This window comes from Zosterops lateralis (genome assembly GCF_965231275.1).
Source record: "Zosterops lateralis genome assembly, chromosome: 2".
Taxonomy (NCBI): Eukaryota; Metazoa; Chordata; class Aves; order Passeriformes; family Zosteropidae; genus Zosterops; species Zosterops lateralis.
Window position 1 is genome coordinate 102854943 of NC_139763.1, and position 19321 is coordinate 102874263.

The 19321-nt window shown below is 44.6% G+C and overlaps 1 protein-coding gene across 1 annotated transcript; it reads left to right on the top strand.

Moving 5' to 3' along the window:
* Nucleotides 1–78: 78 nt before the first annotated feature.
* On the top strand, nt 79–18786 carry PPME1 (protein phosphatase methylesterase 1). Its single transcript, XM_083854427.1, has 14 exons — nt 79–226; nt 6359–6452; nt 7981–8073; nt 9098–9155; nt 9659–9710; nt 11523–11677; nt 12260–12350; nt 12684–12749; nt 12946–13078; nt 13513–13642; nt 14074–14118; nt 14888–14952; nt 15998–16065; nt 16718–18786. The coding sequence occupies exons 1-14, from the start codon at nt 129–131 to the stop codon at nt 16734–16736; spliced, it is 1167 nt and encodes a 388-aa protein (XP_083710553.1). The 5' UTR covers nt 79–128; the 3' UTR covers nt 16737–18786.
* The last annotated feature ends 535 nt before the right edge of the window (nt 18787–19321 follow it).

Below are 19321 nucleotides of genomic sequence, written 5' to 3' on the forward strand. Positions count from 1 at the left end.
GGGCGGGCGCGCTCGGCGCCGCGTGGCGGCGCTGTTGGGGGAGCCGCTTCCGGCGGGGCGGGGCGGGGCGGCGGGGGCGGCTCGGGGGTCCCGGTGTTCCCGGTGTTCCCGGTGCGTCCCTGCCTGTCATGTCGGCCCTGGAGAAGCAGCTGCATCTGGGCCGCCTCCCGCCTCGGCCCCCGTTGCCCGGCGGCGGCGGCCAGTCCGGGTCCAAGATGCGCATGGGGTAGGCGGAGGAAGGGCAGGGGCGGATGCGGAGATCGCGGCGGGGGGAGCCGGGGGGAGAGGCTACAACGGAGCGGAGCCTCCGCAGGGAGGGGGCTCCTGCTGGGGGCCTGGAGGGACGGGTGGGCCTTACTGGCGGGATCTACAAGAAAGGGAGGCACGTTATTCCGGGATCTGGATGGAGGGAATGGTCATTACTGGAGGATCTGGACAGAGGGAATGGTCACTACTGGAGGATCTGGACAGAGGGAATGGTCACTAGTGGAGGATCTGGGCAGAGGGAATGGTCATTACTGAGGGATCTGGACAGAGGGAATGGTCATTACTGGGGGATCTGGGCAGAGGGAATGGTCATTACTGGGGGATCTGGACAGAGGGAATGGTCTTTACTGGGGGAATCTGGACAGAGGGAATGGTCTTTACTGGGGGATCTGGACAGAGGGAATGGTCATTACTGGGGGAATCTGGACAGAGGGAATGGTCACTACTGGAGGATCTGGACAGAGGGAATGGTCATTATTGGGGGATCTGGGCAGAGGGGTGATCATTCTTAGGGGGTCTGGAGGGAAGGTTGGTCCTGCTTCCCAGTGCTCCAGTAGAGTGATAGCTGGATCAGGCTTCTTCAGCCACAAAGGTGTCAATGTCCAGAGTATCCTCAGGCTGAGGGAAGGTGGCAGGTGTTGGGATCAAGTCTCCAGCCCTTACCTCCCAGTCCTTTTTCCATCAGTGTTTGGAGGAAGGATCAAGCACGATGTCTGGGTGGTATCTCAGAGTGTGGCTGGGGGGAGGAGGTGTAGGGAAATTCTCAGGAGCTGAATTCCTAAGCTGGAGTTGGACTTTGATAATCCTTGTGGTGGGTCCCTTTCCAAGTTAGAATATTCCATGATTCTGTGAAATGGGACTTCTCAGCTGCAGGCACCCATGTGAAGTAGTAGGTGAGCTCTGTGACTTTATTCCCTGCTTAAATCTGCATTTCCAGATAATGGAAAAGTCGAGGATACTCTTTAATCTTTTGAGCAGGGTTTGAGAGCACATTTTGGGAGCCGTGGGAGGAGTTTGACCAGTGTCTAAGGGTATAACACATATTATTTCTTCTATAATTCTTCCTCTCTTACCATGCATTAGAGGGGTTTTAAAAGCTATTAGGAAAATTATTATGAATGAAAGTTTATTTTCTGTTCTTTTATAAACTTATTTTTTCTTTTTCAAATGCTTTCAGAGAGCACTGATACAAAATCTAGTGTTGCGGTTAAAGATCAAGAATTCCCCTGGAATTCTTCCCTTGGAAGCAGTGGGGAGTAGTTCATAATCATGTTGTGGTTGCACAGCACAGCTGTATTTTTGATTTCTCAATCTGCCACCCAGTAAATCCCTTTACAGGTGACGTTCCTGTTGTGGCAGGCGCTGCAAATCCAACATGGAATGGCCTCATCTGGAGAGGCCTGGGGCTTCTGTGAAAAGAGAAACAAGAGGAAGTGGGATAGAAAGTTTAGTTTTGGCTGAATTTATCCTCATCAAAATTCAGTTCAGTGCAACAAAGTGTGAGATTCCCCCAGAAGAGAATGCCACCAAAAGAGAATGGAATTAATTGTACAGAGAAAACTCAGTGTGATTTACAGTGCTGGCAGATGTGCAGGGCTCCACTGAATAGTCCTTCAAAACCCAAACTTTTACAGGGAACAAAAATAACTAAACTTAGGAAAACATTTATTTGCTGCATTAAGCATCTTGCATTTATAAATGTGATTTATTTCTGTGCTTTCAATTTCTTGAACGGCAAGTCAAACTGTTAAAAAAAAAGTTAAAATATTAAGTTTAAACTTAATATCCAAGAGTGCCAGCAACTCGATTTTTCTGTGGCCAAATCTTCTGGCTGGTGTGTTGGGCACTTTCTTTTTATTCCCTTTTTTTTTCCACCATGCAGGTCATCTTAATTTGACTGTGGTGTGGCTGAAAGCAGATCTTGAGAAGCAGAGGGTCAAGCATGTGAGATTGCTACAGAAAAATAGAATTTACCACGGACTTCTTAACCGAAATAAAGTCTTACATTTTTTGGTAATGTGCTGTTAAGAGGTTAATATGTGTTTTAGTAGTTGGTAAAAAATGGCACCTGTTGCTGCGTTTAAATATGTGAAAATAAACTTGTTTCTAGCTTTTTCTTTAAAAGTTATTCTTTTTTTGCAAATTTTCGGTACAATCACTTCCTTATGTCTCTCTGTGGGAGAGCCTCATTTGAGAAGTCAAACTGGCTGAAGCAATTTGAATCATGGAATTGTTCTGGTTGGAAAAGTCCTCTAAGATCTTGGAGTCCAACCGTTCCTCCAGCACTGCCAAGGCCACCATTATCCCATGTCCCCAAGTGCCACATCCACACAGCTTTAAATCCTTCCAGAGACAGGACTCACCTCTGCCCTGGGCAGCTGTGCCAGGGCTGGACAGACCCTTTTAGGGAAGGAATTTTCCCTGATATCCAGCATGACTCCTGCCACACAGTTTGGACTGTGTTTTGTGGGAATATGGGATGTGTGCTTAGAATTTCATGGTATTTCATAGTACGTGGCAGCGATTCCTGCTTTGCTAGCACAGTCCTCTCCTCCCTGGATTTAAGTGCTCTCCAAAAGAATTGCCCAGTGAAATGATGGTTCCAAAAGGCTCTTTCCAAAGGAAGCTGGAGCTTCTCTTGGGATCAATATGTGAAATGCAGCCACTGAGAGGAATTCGGTGTCCATTTCTTTAAGGAGCGCTCATGGCCAGGGCCGTGTTGGGAATTGCCTGCGTGTTGCAAGTGATTCCTTGGAATTGCTCGACTGAAATGGAAACAAAATCAGGCTTTATGGCCTGATTGTGTGTGAGGAGATAAAAGTATAGGATTTATATAGTTAGTGTTAAGAGCAAGAGGCCTCAGACCCATGGCAGCAGATCCCAACAGCTGTAGCAGCTTCTGTATTTCCTGTCTTGTTTTTTGCCTTTTGTTTTTTGCTAGTGGCTCATTCAGAGTTAAGCACATGGATGGGATTGTAAAATGAAAGTCAGTTTGCTGTTCCTTTCCAATGTGCGAGTAAAAATCACATACAATCTCTGAAGATCTTTTAATTATCTAGAAGGACATGATTGGATCAGATCTATGTAATTCAATCATGGCAATTCCAACTCATTTTTTCCTTTTTAATCCATTTTTTCCCCCTTGGAATCCTTTTAATAAAAAAAAAAACATTTTATGTATTCAGCATCTCTAAGGCAGAACTTAAGATACTGTTCTTGTCAATTTTTAGAATTTCTAAATACAACTTGTCAGCCGTGGCAGTTCTTACTTGTAGATGATGTTTGATTTGGTTGGGTTCAAATATGATACGAGAATGAAATCTCTTGATTCATGCACTTGTTCTATATTTGCTTTAGTAGTTTTAAATAGGGGCTCTCAGCAGAAAAAAGACTTTCTGAAAATGGTTCCTTCTGCTTGGTGCAACTTTTTTTTTTTTTTTTTTTTTTTTTTTTTTTTTTTTTTAGGAAAATACCTGAAAAAAAAAAAACTTCAAAAATTGGGGAGAGATTTGCTGAGCCATGTGGGCATCCTAGGGATTGAGAACATGATAAAGATAAACTGCACAATAGGATAAAACAGCTGCCGAGGGTGCCCAGAATTTGTTTTATAATTCCAGTTTAATATGCTGGCTGGCTTGGAGTTGAGGGATCATTCTAGAAAGGTTACTATGTCATCCACTTCTGTTTTGGTTTGCTGGATACTTTAAAAAGCTGTAATTAGTTCTGTCAGCTTAAATATTGGTCAGCAAAATATGGCTTCAGCATAGGAAGGTGCAAAACCACAGCTGCTGTTTGTTGGGCACACTTCTAATTTTGAGTGTGTGTTGATGCTTCACTAAAAAAAGCAGCTCTAGAAAAACTCAAAATCAAAGATTCTTTTCTTTAGAGAAATGTTTTTGCTCAACCCTCTGTGGTCACCTGGGATTTTGTGGAAAACTGCACAGTTTTTCTGCCCTTTTGGGGGTTCCATGTTAAACCTGGGGTCACTAATGTTTCCTCAGCATTACTTGGAGGCGAGTATTTTGTTTTAAATCATGATAGACACGTATTTGCATCAGAGGTGATGACAGTTTTTAATTCCCAGCTCCTCTTCAGTCTCTGCTCCAATTCTCTTGCAAACATAGGAGGTCTGCTATATGTTTTTCCCAGATAGTTTACATATGACACGACTACTAACATTTTCTCTGGAGGTGTTCACTCTTGTTAAGCTGAATTTGAAGCATTGCTAAATGCATCAGTGTGGCAAGCTCCTTGGGGAGGGCTCTGCCTTGGTTTCATGGATTCCTCTTGCAGCTCATGAGATCTTCTACATGGATCTGCCTCGGTGTTAGCATCTGCCTGCCTCTTGCATGAAAATTCTAACATTGGATCTCTGCTGTCAGAAATGGCATTTGAAGGAGACACACAGATGCTCATCCCTGGAAATGTCCAAGGCCAGGTTGGATGGGGCTTGGAGCAGCCTGGTCTGGTGAAAGGTGATTTATTGGCACCAGCCAAGAGGCTGCTGTGTTCCCCTGTGTAACAGTGGCTGTCCATCCTGCAGCCCTCCTTCTACAAAAATGGGTTCATTTGGCACTTAGCCAAAGCTTTTCATCCAGCATGACACACTCAGTCAGCCACTTCCCCATGCTCTGCCTCCCCTATAGGTAAGAGGATTCCTTTTCAGATTGCTGGTGTGGCAGTAGTGCAGGGGCTGGTTTACCAGGGAGTTCCTGCTGTTCACCAGATTTATGGATTATGTGGGAAGAGCTGTAGCCAGGCAGATGACAGTGTTTACTGATCACCTGGAATTGCTCAGGGCAATGGAACCCAAAAACAGCTGTAACTTGCCATGCAAAAAGTCTGACTGCAGTTGAAATGCTGCATTTTGAAAGGGTGATGGAATTAATTTTCGCTAACTGCACATCCTACCTATTCAAAAACCGGAGAAGGGAAATCATCCAAGCTGTGGGCAGTTCTCTCCATCTCCAGAAAGAACCAGAACTGGTATGGAGAGAGCATGTGATCAGGGCTGGGATGGCTTCCAGGGAAAAATTGAGCTTTGAATGTGATATTTTTTTCCTTGATCAGAGAATGAGATTAAGCTGAGGCAGTAAAAGAGATTAATATTTTCTGGATTTATGTAGGTGTGTGACATCTCATTTTATTTAATTGAGATTTGACAAGAAGTCTGGAAACCCACAGGAGGGAATGTGGTCCATTCAGGGGGTGGCTGGTTTATGTTTCATATCCTAGAAACACCAAGGGAAACAGAAATTTTGTTTCTACAAAATTGAAAAGCTGCTTTGTCTGTTATTTTCTACTTCTTTAGGAAGCCAGGAATTCAGGAGAAACTTCAGCAGGGATTTTTCTGCTGTGAAAGTCTTTTACCCCTCACACCCATGCTTGATTTTAATATTCTGTGCTGCCTGCCTGCCTCCCCCAGAAGAGTTGAAGTGCAAAAACATGGTTAAAATGGTGCACTGTTACTCATCCTGGGCTCGAATTGAGCCTAATTATGCCACTTCCAAAATTAAGCACTACTCTTTTAGCCTTACTGAGTAAATACCAGCCCGAGAAACATATTCTGCATCTACTGAGTCATCAGGAAAATTCTGATTGCGGAGCCTTTTGTCAGTAATGGGGGTACAAGGAGAGGGCACAGCTGCACCTTTTGAAGGAAGCAAAAAATACATTGGTTTGTCAGCCTGGCACCTTTTGTCTGTGGGTCATTGCAAACTCAGAGGTTGTACTGGGACAGTAGCACTATTCTGTTTATTTTCCCTTGGCTTGGGTCTGTGTAGTCTAAATCACCATTGCTCAGTCTTCCTTGGAATTACTTGATGAGGAAAATACTCTTTTCTCTGTTTTTACTACATTTCCTCAATAGGAGCAACAATTAAGGAGAGGGAAAAGGGGAGGATTTCTTCGCTGACAATAAAATCCTGAATATTGTGTTTATATGGGAATTTCACTGATGCGTCGTTTGCTTCCAGTCTGAACTCTTGTGTAACACCAGCATGTTCTCTTTGGTGAGAGGAGGCCTGGATGCCAGTTTCAGTGGAAGACTTTAAAAATAACTCTTTCTTATGGAATTTTTTCTGTCTTGCAGCCCTGGAAGAAAGCGTGATTTTTCACCAGTGCTTTGGAGTCAGTACTTTGAGTCTATGGAGGATGTTGTGGTAGAAAATGACACTGGCAAGGATATATCCTTTTTTTTCCATATTGAATTTGTGATCATCTCAGTGATTGGGGAGATATTACGTTTTGTTTAGTTTATTGGGGTTTTTCAGCTTTTTCATGTGTTCCTTCTTCTCCTCCATTATGTCTCTTGCAGGGTTCAGTGTCACTAAACTAGAACTATCCCTTCTAGGCTGACAGCAAGGCCAATTCCTGATATTGCTTATTTAGTAATCACTAATTTTAAAAAAGTGTTTCCAACCGTTCAATAGCATACTTTGCAGGGAAACACTCATCAAGTTTTCATAATTCAAACCATGTCAGCACCAAAGCTGTTCATTGATTTTTATTAACTACAGTTAGTTAAGTGGCAATCAGTGAACTGTCTGCTTAGGATTAATAGCAGCAGTACAACAGATAAACCTTGACAGAAATATGTAGATGTGAATAAATACTTCCAAATTTCTGGCCAAGGCAGAGGTTGTGATGCCATCAGTGTCATCTGGCAGTGCCAGCCAGAGATTTTCCTGCAGATGTTTCCTCTCCAAGATAGAAATGCCATTAGGGAAACCAAAGTTACTTCTCTCCAAACACACTGGGAGGTGTGAGATCTCTGTTCAGTGCCTGAAACTGTGATCAACACATAGGAGAAGTCTCTTCATCAGCTTTTGTGTTTGTGCACAAAGGGGATGTGCTGGAGCTCTCACCAGGTCCCTGAGGCAGAGCATGGGCACCAACCCAGTCCTAATTCAGCTGCTTCCACAGTTCACATCTGTCCACAGCCTTTCATATGGGATCTCAAGCTTCTGCTGAAGGGAGCAGAATAAATCCTAAACAACTGAGATTTGCTTGAATTTGGGATGCTTCTATACACAACTTACCCAAATAGGTGTATTGCGCTACTTTATATTAAACCCCGGGGGAGTGCACAGCCCTTCATCAAATGTGGGCGAGGTGCCCATCATGAAGCATGGAGTCACCAGAGCATGGTTTGGGTGGGAAGGGACCTTAAAGCCCTCCCAGTGCCACCCCTGCCATGGGCAGGGACACCTTCCACTGTCCCAGGCTGCTTCAAGCTCCATCCAGCCTGGCTTTGGACACTGCCAGGGATCCAGGGGCAGCCACAGCTTCTCTGGGCACCCTGTTGTTCCCCACCCTCACAGGGAACAATTTCTTAGGAACATTTAATCTAAATCTCCCCTCGTCTGGTTTAAAACCATTCCCTTGTCCTCTCATTATCTTGCCTGTGTAAAAAATAGCTCTCCATCTTTTTTACTAATGGATTTCTAGTTTCCTCTTAGTTCACTTCCCTGTTGTGCCCAGGGAGAAAAGGAGAGGGGATGAGTGAATTACAAGAGAGGAGAAAACCTGAGCAGCAGGAATACAACTCTTGAAGCTTAAATTGAGTTACATTTTTGTCCAGGTAATGCTTGAACATTTCTGTTGGTCAGAGAAATGAAGGGTAGAAATAAAATACTGTTGGGTATTGCAAACTCCAAAATTCATTCTAGTGTCTTGAAGTAACTCTGTGAAATGTTCCTTAACTGTTCATACACTTTTCGAATTTACAAAAGTGGGCTGGAGGGGCCTGTCTTGCTGCTGTTACACGGTGGAGGCCACTCCGCTCTGTCCTGGGCTGTGTTTACTGTAAGTAAAGCTGCTGCTCTATAGAAATAAATGTGTGGAAAGGGAGCTCTCTGAGTGTGGAATGTAGTTCTCCATTCACCTCCGGGAAACATGGCAAAACAGTATTCTAAAAGATAACAATATTATCTTTGCGTGGTTGGGGTTATCACTTAGGTGCATGGGCAGATGGAGGGATTGGGCTGCCTTTAGGGGCTGGAAAATACTAATCTGTGGATTCAGTGGGTTTGGGGAAAGCAACTGCTCCAGTCATTTAAGAATTGAATAGCTGAAAAATCAGAAAAAGAGGACTGGGTAGCTTTGAGGACTGGGTAGCTTTTGCCAGTTGTGTAGGTGGTTCTATTAAGAATCCTTCAGCAAAGTCCCCCACTTCTGCCAGGCTGTTATTTAAATAATCAATGACTCCTTAACACAGAAGTCTTCCTGTCAACAAAACATGCCACTTCTCTGTGATGCCTGAAATAACTTAGTTAAATTGATCTGTCCAGGACAAATAGAGCCATAATTGTGTTGCAATTATTAAGCCTCTGCCTTACCTTAAAAAGATTTCCTCAGCTGTTCCCCCTGACCTCTTTGGACTAATCAATTTTTATACATTCCAGCCTGTAAAATTATATTCTTTGAGAGCAAACTGAACATGTACTGCAAAGCAGCTGCTTCACCTTTGTGTCTGCCATGGAGCCAAGAGTAATTTTGTACTGTATGGGGCTTGAAAAGCAAGCGAATCCCTTTGGTGTCCATAATCCCACTGCTGTTCCAGTTTTCAGAGGTGCTGCAGGGCTTGAATTCGTGATCCCAGGAAACCCACGTCATGTCTTACACACACTGAAATAACTGTCCTGGTTAGTGGTGACAAGGGTGGGGCTTTGGCCCATTATGGACGGTCTGACAGAATATTTTTGCTTGTGCTCTGTAACATCCCTTCCAATCCAGGTTCAGCCGTTTTGGTGGTCCTGAAGGGTTTTTAGGGAGTGCTTATTGTTGCTTCCCACTTTGCAAACAATATTCTCTCTGTCTTTCCTTGCAGTCTGCAATCATTAACAGGATCCAGTGTAGGATTGTGGCTTTAGACCTCCGAGGCCATGGTAAGTCAAAGAAATAAATCTGGAGTCAAATCAATGTGCTACACACTCCCATTTTTTTTAAAGGAGATGCAATGAATTCCTCACAGGATGACTAGGCAAACATCCTTAAGGCATCCCAATTTTGATTGAAAAGCAGGGATAGAAGACTGGCTTATGTCAGAAGCTGAGACCCCCCCTGAACTTTTGCGGGAGACAGTGGTGGATTACTTCCTTCCACCAAGCCCTCTTTCATATTTCCATAACCTATAGGTGGTCTTTGCCATGAGAAATAAGGACTGTTCTTTCATTTTAAGATCCATAATGAACAGTTCTGGGCAGTGTTTCCTACCCATAGTACCAAGTGTTCCTGTTAATTCTGTGTTTCTTAATTATTCATATTCATTGCAGTAGGCTTGCTCTTCATATCTGTGCCTAAAAGCTTTGTACCATCACTGCTCTAAGTCCTGAGGGGGCCTGAAGTTTTTCAACTTAAGTGAACTTAACTTGGGTTGGGTTTTTTTCAGGAGAAACAAAAGTAAGGAATCCTGAAGATCTGTCTGCAGAGACCATGTCAAAGTAAGGAAATTTATGCTCGTTTCCCTTTTCACAAACCTCCATTTTCTTTCCTTGGATTAACAATAAACTACTTGAGGGCACACAGCCTTCATTCGAAGGAGATGGAACATAGTTTAATTTCACGTGATTCTGGTAGTCGCCCCTTCTTTCCTTCCACTCTGGGACAGTTTCAAATGATGTCTCACCCAGCTGAGTCAGATTCCAAGAACTGGAGCTGTTCCCCGAGTACCTTGAGTTTTTAAAGCAGTGAGCACTTTAAACCTGCAACATGCTGAAGAATTCCTAATGGAGGTGGAATGCTTTCCTTAGACATCCATTGGGGTATTTTAGCCTGAAGTCCCCAGTTTGACTCTTCTTCAGCCCTTGGAGTGAGTGTTCAGAGCAGGTCCACATTGGCCTGGTAACACCCCCGAAGTCTGGGTCACAGACACAGGATTTTCAAGCATGGAATTGCTTTTTCGAACTGCCATAACCCGCTTTGGCATGCAAATCCATCCCCCTCTTGACAAAATTGTAAGAAAAGCAAATACCCACTGCTAAGCACATTATGTTCTGCCCATATTTAGTACAAAGAGACTCTTTGCTGTGACTATAACTGAATGATGAAGGGTTTTGTAACCTTCCCGTGGACAAATCCACTTGGTTTGTTGAGGGGAGGCCATGTGTGAAATGTATTCTGACTTCCATTGTATACCTTATTCCTGCTGCTTATGCCTTGTCAGATCCTGATGTGTAACTGTCCTGAGGAGATGCTGGATTAAATAATTAGAAAATTTTAGATCTGGACCAGCACTGCTGTGGGGGGAAAGCAAGTTCCTTTTGTTTTGATACCTTCCCCTCTTCTTAGCAATGAGCTTGAAACTTAGTCCTGAACATCTTTTAAATAGGAGCCTTAAATTATAGCTGATGTTCCTGTTTGTCCTTTTAAATCAAATCCTCAGGCAATTTTCGCTAGCAGAGCAAACAAGCTGGTCGACCTGTTAATTTTTTTCACTTGTTTTCAATTTTCAGTACTGGTCAGTTCTCAGGTTCTTCTGAATAGTTGTAGTGACAAGAGCCATTTGGGAGGTGTCTGTAAACTGCTCTTCAGCAGATTTCAGTTGTTAGCTCTGCTGCTGTTCTGGAGTTTCAGAATCATAGCCAGCAGCTTTCCCATCCTGGGAAAAGTGTCGAGAAGTGACAGCTTCAGTTTAACAGTAGGTGCCTTTTGGGAAGGATGGGGTAATTGCCCCTTGCCTTGTAGAATCTGTGCTCATAGAGAGTCTCAATCCTTTTGCTGGTGCTCAGTGTTGTTCATCTTTGCCGTGGTCAATAGAGCCCAGTTAGTTTTCTCTCTCTAATTCCAGTTTTTTTCTTTTAAGAACAATGAAATTCTTGGTTTGTGCTTCCATGCAAGATGATTTGACAGCTTTTTCACACCTTTTATTTAACATTCCCACCAGCAAGTGTCAGCCTAAAATTTTTCAAGGAATCACAGAATTTGGGCTGGAAGGGCTATAAATTTCATCCACATGGGCAGGGACACCTTCCACTAGACATCTTTTAAATTCCACTAGAACATCTTTTAAATTAGTATCTTTTAAATGATGGCTCTGTTAATAAAAAGCGGAATTACGTGGATGTTCAGGAAGGCATTGGCTTGCAGGGTTTCCTGCAGCCAGTTTGGTACTAAGATGAAGCAGCGACAGGAGAACAAACTTGCCTGTTGCCTGCGGGTTAAGAGAGGCTTAGGGGCCGCACAGCCACACTGGGCATGTCCCCTGTCCTCCCGCGGAGGCGGAGGTGCCATCCCGGTTTGCTGTCCCTTTGCAGGGACGTGGGGAACGTGGTGGAGGCGCTGTACGGGGACCTGCCCCCGCCCATCATGCTGATCGGGCACAGCATGGGGGGCGCCATCGCCGTGCACACCGCCGTGGCCAACCTGGTGCCCAGCCTGCTGGGGCTCTGCATGATCGACGTCGTGGAAGGTGAGTGTGCCTGCCCGCCGAGGCTTCCAGCCCCTCGGCTGGGCTTCTGCCTTCCACCTCTTCTCTCAGCCCCAACTCCCTGAATACAGAAAGTTTTGCCCTGTTTTTAAGCCATTTCCATCCTCCTAACAGATCCTACGCACACAAAAATCTAACCATTGGGACCTCTTCTTTTCCTTTTCCCAGATGTACTCTCTGTTTGCTTTTTTCCTGCTAATTTCACAGAATCAGAGCATCAGCTAGGTTGGAAAAGACCTTTGAGATCATTGAGTCAAACCTATGACTTAACACCACCTTGTCAACTAGACCATGGCACTAATTTCTTTGAAACACTTTCTTGGTGGGGAACATAAATGGTCGCTGCTTTCTCTTACTGTCTGAACATCCTACCTATTCAATTAGTAACCTTCCAATATGACTGTTGGCTTAAAAATACTAATCTGTACTTTCCTTAGCAGAATTAAATCACTAGGGAGCTCCAGCTCCCTCTGAGGGTGTTGCAGCCAGTTTTGTACAGAGGGATGTGACGATAATTTCATCAGATGCCATGAAGCTGATGAAGATGATGTCATTTGCTTTTAGGTACAGCCATGGATGCCTTGAACAGCATGCAGAACTTCTTAAGGAGTCGCCCCAAAACATTCAAGTCACTTGAGAATGCCATTGAGTGGAGGTAAAGCTTGGGCTCAATCTTTGGAACCACTTGTCTTTGTAGCTTGACTCCAGAAGAAAACAAACTTTATATAATTTGGCTGTTTACAGGCCCTCTCCCAGCCGTCTGGCCCCTGTTTCCTCACCAACACCTCCCTCTTCCTCACTGTTACAATGACAACAGGGGGTTCACAGAAGTTTAGCAGGAGCCACTCTGTTCAATCAGAGAGCAGGAGCTTTGGGAATAGTTTGGGGAAATCCTGAGCTGTAGAGGAGTTTAACTCCTGTTTCTGGGCCTGCTGATTCTTGAATCTCTTCAGTAAATATTTCTGTCTTCTGATTATTTTTTTCCTAGTGTAAAAAGTGGACAGATAAGAAATCTCGAATCTGCCAGAGTTTCTATGGTCGGTCAAGTCAAACAGTAGGTGGCCTTTGGTTTATTTATTATTTTAAAATATTTTTTTCTGTTTTACAATACCGTTGCTATATAAGTGCACTTGAAAATTAAAATTTCTTCATGCAAAATTGCTGAACACCTATGGTTTAATCCTGGGTGGTGTTTTGGTTTGGAGTTTCTTCTTTTGTCAGGGAATCAGTTTCTGATTTTATTTTCACAGATGTGAAGGGGCTGCCAGTCCTGAATGCCCTAAAGCCATAGTAGAGGGAATCATTGAGGAAGAGGAGGAGGAGGAGGATGATGAGGAAGGGGGAGGCTCTGTCAACAAGAGGAAGAAAGAGGATGACACAGAGGTAGGGAGTTTGCTGCTGTGTTTTCAGCTTCCCCTGCAAGAGCTGTCACCTGTGGTTATCCAAATCATTCTGATATGAAAGGGAGCCACTCCACGGAGAGAAAACTGGATGAGAGCCAAGCCCAAATGTTCAGACAATTTGTGAGCTATTTGTGTCAGTAAAAAATAGCAAATTGATTGCCCTGAATCCTGCAGTCCTCTCCTCTTGGTGTAGCTCTTGCTGACTTTCTTGTTCCCTAGTAATGTACTTTGATTTGGAGAGAGATTTAGAAGCAAGGAGGGTCATCCCTGGAAGTGTGTAATCCGCCAGAGGGAGCCAGTATTTTTTCATTTTTTATATCTATATATTTATGCATTTCCAAGTGGCTCCCTGAGTTGGTTTTCTTTCTGCTGTTTTACTGATCACTAATGCAGAGCTCTCTCTCCTCCCTGCAGACCAAGAAGGAGCATTTATACACGTGGAGAATCGAACTGGCCAAAACAGAAAAGTACTGGGATGGCTGGTTCAGGGGTTTATCCAACCTCTTCCTCAGCTGTCCCACTCCAAAGCTTTTGCTTTTAGCTGGTACGTGTCTCTCTCAGTCCTGGTGTGCACTTCAGTGATGTCACACTTGTGTTTTATAGAACAGGGTCAAGCACTGGGCTACAGTGTTTCCTGGGAATACCTGGGCTTCTCTGTATCTCTTAAAATAGCATTTCTCCAGTGAAAGTCAAATACAGCTTTAAGCCCTTTCTGTACCTTAATAGGAAATACAGCATGTAAATATCCTTTTTAAGTAGTAGGAAGGGCTATGCTCTTGCATTTTTGGCTGTGTTTCTTTCTTGTCACTTTACTCTCTCGAGATGCAGCAGTGAATTGTCCTTGTCGTGGGTGTCAGAGATGTTTATTTTCTGTTTTTCAAGCTCATGTCTCTTTTAAAATATGGAGTAAAGCCTGGCTCAGAGAGTTGTGTTCTCTCTGGCTGTTCTCCAACACATTTGTTTATATGATTGTAGGTGTTGACAGGCTGGATAAAGATCTGACCATTGGACAGATGCAAGGTGAGTATGTAACATTTTTACTCCAGCCTTACTGTAATGCTCTTTTTGCCTGACAGCTTACTGCTATGGGTACACTCAATATCCAAACAAATGGGCATGAAAGAATTTGTCTGTCCCAAAGTGTTCTCCTACTGTGGTCAAGGAAAGGTGGGGAAGGTGAGAAAGGTTCAAATTGAAGGGCTGCTGCAATAGGTTTTGTTCAATCTAGTGTTCAGTGCTCCCAGGAGTGGAGCTGCCACACTTCTCTTGGATCAGAATGATTGTGCATGAGGGCTTCTTTCTAATCCAATTTTTCCCTTTCTAGCTACATTCCTGATGTTCCTCACTAGAACACTTGGGACCATTCAAAATTGTCCCATCTCCCAGTGTTTCTGACAGACAGCAGACCAAGATTTTGCGTTGGGTTGGGGGTTTGGGTTGGGTTTTTTCCCCCCCATCCCAAGCAACCAGTATTAGAAAATAGTATTGGATAGGAGGATAAATGTTACCTTAAAGTAAATCCAGTAAAAGTTCCAACTCTGACACTTGCCTGCATTGAGAAGCTCTGAGAAGTTCAGCTTCATTTTAACTCCTGGGAACCTGTTCCAGTTACAGCTGGAGAAGGTGAATTAAGAAGCTGGTCCATGTTTTCTTTAGAGACCATCGGCTGTGCATAGTGAGGAGTCTGCCGAGACTTCCTGCCATCCCTGGGGCCTCTTTTGCATCTACATTTAGTGAGGTTAGTTGGTCCAGAGTGTGGGATCCATGTACTGACTCTCTCAATCCACAGGGAAGTTCCAGATGCAGGTCCTCCCACAGTGTGGCCACGCAGTCCATGAAGACGCTCCGGACAAGGTGAGGCCCCCTGTGGGGTTGAAGCTACATAAGCCATGATCTGAAATTCCAAAAGGGATCTGTTCCTTACCATGGAGCAGAGATCATACTTCAGGGATGTTTTTTGGCACAACAACTGGCTTTCACAAGCAGCTGGGGTTTTTTAGCTGTCTGAAAAGCCCTGGCTAAGACATTTACATGCCACAGGGCTGGGCTGTGGATTTAACTCTCAGGGTCGTGGTGATGTACCTAATTCTACCCATGTGGAGTGTGGATTTCTCCTCCCTTCCTTTCCTCATGCAGTTCCCCACTATCCCTTGCACTAAGCTGCAGCTTTAGGGGTTGGTCTGCGTTTTGTTGAGTTGGGTGGCTCACATTTTCCAAATAGAAACCAAATGTTCCTATAGCAGCTTTTAAGAGCAGTGCTGCTTCTGGGCACTGCTGGAGTTTGTGTCCAGATGGAAGCAGGAATGCGGTGAACCTAGTGGAGCCTGCGGTTGGAAGCACATCTGGTTTTAAAGCTCAGTCTGCACTGATAGCTGTGTTAAAACTCAGCCTTTTTGTGCTTCACTTTACCAGTCTGAAATAGGTATTTTTATCTAAGCCTACTGAGTTCTTAAGTTGTTACTCTTTCTTTATATATTCTAAGCATTGTTGACCAGGTTGGACAGGGCTTGGAGCAGCCTAGTCTAGTGGAAGGTGTCCCTGCCCACAGCAGGGGCTGGAACTGGATGAGCTTTACTGTTCCTCCCAATCCAAACCATTCCAGGTTACTGTCTTGCATCCTGAATTTACCTTTTCTCCCTGCTAAACTTAGACATTGTTTTAAGAATTACTGAAATGGGCGGAGGAAAAAGTTTGGTCACTTCTTGATGGCAGGCTCAGTGTTGGAGTAAAGCTGGAAGTGTGTTACACAGAGCTCTTGTTTCAAAGGAGCAACAGTTCAGCAAGAGAATCCTGAGGAGGTAAACTGTTGTCAGAAATACTGCAGGCTTTGAAAACAGACTGGGTTTTCTGTTCTCTTTGTGTCCCTTTAAATCCTGAGCTATTTTTTCCCTTCTCTCAGGTTGCTGAAGCTGTTGCAACGTTCCTGATCCGTCACAGGTTTACAGAGCCCATTGGTGGATTCCAGTGGTAAGGCTCCATGGAGTTGTGTGTCCCTGAGCAGAGCTCCTGCTCTCACTGCCTGTTTGGCTCTTGAGGTGGGAGGCTGGAATTTTAGCCTGGTGCTAAAAACCACAGATAAACAAACAGCTCTGAATCACAGCCAGTAATACATTTGGTGTTAGTGTTCCTTTTAAATTTCTCATGTATTTACATATGCTGAAGAAACCTCCTTCCTTGGAAAGGAGGACCAGAGCAGATTTCTTTCTTTATAACCTGCCAGAAAGCAAAATTACAGACTTTATGGCATTTAGCTTTAATAATATTTCATTAAGTAACCAAGGCCCTGTGTTGTGGAAACAACTTGCATCACACTCCCTTGGCCAAGAAATACTGGTGAGATGAGGCAGGTAAAGCTGTGTGCTTCACTTTGCAGGCTTTCCAAACTTACCTCGTGTGCTTTCTTATCAAAATGGCCTGTGGAAGCCAGGCCCCTGTGATCAGCCAGGCAGTGAGAGAAGGGTGTCATTGATAAGCTTGATAGTGTAAGTTGATGTGTAAATAGGGAGAGAGGGAGAAGACCTAAGAACTTTACAGCTAAATTTCGGTTGTCACAGAGTTTGCAGAGAATACCTTGATGCTAACATGGGGTCTATCTTTCATTCTCTTTTTTGCCTCCTAGTGTGTTTCCTGCTTGTTAATATCCTGGTGTTCTCCAGCACTGATTCCCATTGTAAATAAACTGCACCAGAGGCCACTGTGATGTATCCATATCCTCTCATCTCCCAGTCCAGCAGCAGTGAGAAGTTGGTGTGAGATTCATCCCCTAGAACTAGTTCTCCAGAATATCTAAATTCTTAGGGACTTCCTTGCTGGGAAGCAGCTTCTACTGAAGACCATGAAAAGCTCTTCAGCCTCTCAGAAGTGGGATCCTCTTCTCTGCTGCCACAAGGAAAGACCTCCTGGAATCCCATGTAGTCAGTCATACCAATCTCCATCAATTCTCAGGCTTTCTTGGACCCAACTGCAGAAGGGCTGTTGGCAGTCCAGATCCACCGAGGGCATTGCAGCACAGCCAAAGGCTTCAGGATTTCTCCGTGGAATCACAGAATCATCTTGGAAGTGCCCCTTAGGTTTGGGTTTTATATATACACTTTTTTTTCCCCTAAAGCAGATGAGGAATCAGCTTCATTGGGAGCTCAGGTTTCATCTCACCAGTGCCAGCCTTAGGGGTTAAGCTGTGGGAAAAGCCTGGAGGCCACTTTCCTGGGCAAAGTTGGATGGGATTGTAAATCAGAAAGGCGAGGGGGGCATTGTGAGCTCCATTTCAGAGTCTTGCAGTTTTTCTAGTGCTCGTTTCAAGTCCTCTCTGGGAAGAAGAGCCTGGATAACTCCAACTACAGCACATCCCAGGCCAGAGGACTCTGAACCTGTGTTTATGGAGAAGACCCAAGAGCAGCAGGGACAATGTGGTCAACAGGCAGTTTGGCTGTTTTCCGCCACCTGGAATGTGTGTGTTCTTCCCTTGTAGCTGCCGCACACAGCTGAGCAGAGTTCAGCGCCTTTGGGATGGAAAAGCATGGAATGGGCTGTAGGAAAAACCCTGGGAGAGCTTGGAGTCAGTCCTGCTGATGTTGATGCAGAGGTGTAGGCAGCTGTTCTCCCCAGTACTGGAGGAAGGACCTTGTTTCCACTGTAGCTTCCTAGATAATTTCGCTGCCTGCCTTCTGGAGTTCCATGTGCACAGAGAGCTTTTCTTCAGGGTTCAGTTATCCACAGACAGTTCCTGGGCTTGCTTTCACCTAAGAGTCACTTTTGAGTGTAAGAGCAGACATGTTTTGGAGCAGTTTTCCTCAATATTTTGCTGGTGGATGTCTGAAACCCCTTTTTTTTTTGCTTGGTGTCCATAACCGCTTGCTGCTGTTCAATGATTTTTAACCCTGCTCTGCCGAGGCGAAGTTCTGTGGTGATTTGGGAGCTGCCCTGTGCATCCCATGACAAGACCCATCAGGAATTCTTGGCATTTGAGAGGTGCAGATGTGGCCTTGGGCCTGGTGGAGATACATTCAGCTGTGATTCACCAGGCACAGAAGCCCTGGCCTTGCTCCTCCGTGTCCCATCCCTGACACATCAGGTTGGGAGGTGCCTGGATTAGAGACAGGAAAGCCTCATTCCATCAAGGAATGTCCTCCTGGCACTCTGGCCATTGGCACTCAGGTGTTACAAGAGCAATTGCTGGCTCTCTGCACTTCCCTCTGTGAGTCACCATGTTAATGCATTAATTTGATGTAGCGTCCACCCTGGTTTAGTTCCTGATGGATTCAATGGATCTTCAGTAGCCAAGATGCAAAATCTTTCTTTCCCCTGCCATGTCCCCAAAATGGCCAAAATTCTCTTTTGCAGGCGACTCCTTTGTTCAGATTGTTAGGGATTCAATAATCCAGTGTGTGCATCCAGAGTCTCACTTCCCGGGATCATACTCATGAATGATCGTGGTGAAGTCACATTCCTCCGTGGTGAAGTAACTTGGAGAGTCTGACTTGGAGTGATTCCTCGCGTTATCCCTTTGATTTGCGAGCTCGTAAAAAAGTCCAACCAAGCAGAACCCTTCATGGAAAGCAAATCAGTTTTGGATTCTGTAGAAGCACCACTGGAGAAGGAATGATTTCTGAAATCCTGTGGGCCCCCTGGGATACTGTTTTGTTGTTAACATTGCGTGAGTGCAAAGAAAATAAATATTTCAAGAGCCTATTTAATTGAATGGTGTGTTGCTCCATGCCAGCTCTCAGCCCTGCCTTCCCTGGGATAGGTGGCTGTTCAGGGACTCATATGGTACTGGATTAAAAAAATGGATTCCAGGGACAGCAGCAGCGCTGTGGGGGTGGGTGGAAGGGAAATTCCTTTCGGCTCTGTCAAGCCATGTACATTTCTGAGACTACTTTTGTCTGAGAAATATTAATGCTCCTGCTGGGATAAATGGCATTTGTTGAAGGATACACAGGCTGTGGCAAAAGTTAACTGCAGAGAGAAGGAATCTTCTCTTTGGCTCACAAGAAAGACAGGGACACAGAGAAATATCCCTCCAAAACTCCCAGCTCTACATTTTTCCTGCAGCCTTTGGATTACTTTCTTGATTTTGTTTCACTTGTTGGATTGAGGGTCAGTGGCAACTTTCCCAATGGAATATCCCAAGGTTTGTGAGGAGCAGGAGATGCACTTCAGGATGCTGGTTTGTTGCAGGCTTCATTTTAATTAAATAAATTAATGTTGAGACCTAGGATGGGTT

Bases quoted from the DNA above. Each gene is read 5' to 3' on its own strand.
- PPME1 (XM_083854427.1), top strand. From the start codon at position 129: ATGTCGGCCCTGGAGAAGCAGCTGCATCTGGGCCGCCTCCCGCCTCGG. The intron at 12,750-12,945 runs GTAGGTGGCCTT...TTATTTTCACAG, and splicing joins ATGGTCGGTCAAGTCAAACA to ATGTGAAGGGGCTGCCAGTC. The intron at 13,643-14,073 runs GTACGTGTCTCT...ATATGATTGTAG, and splicing joins AAAGCTTTTGCTTTTAGCTG to GTGTTGACAGGCTGGATAAA.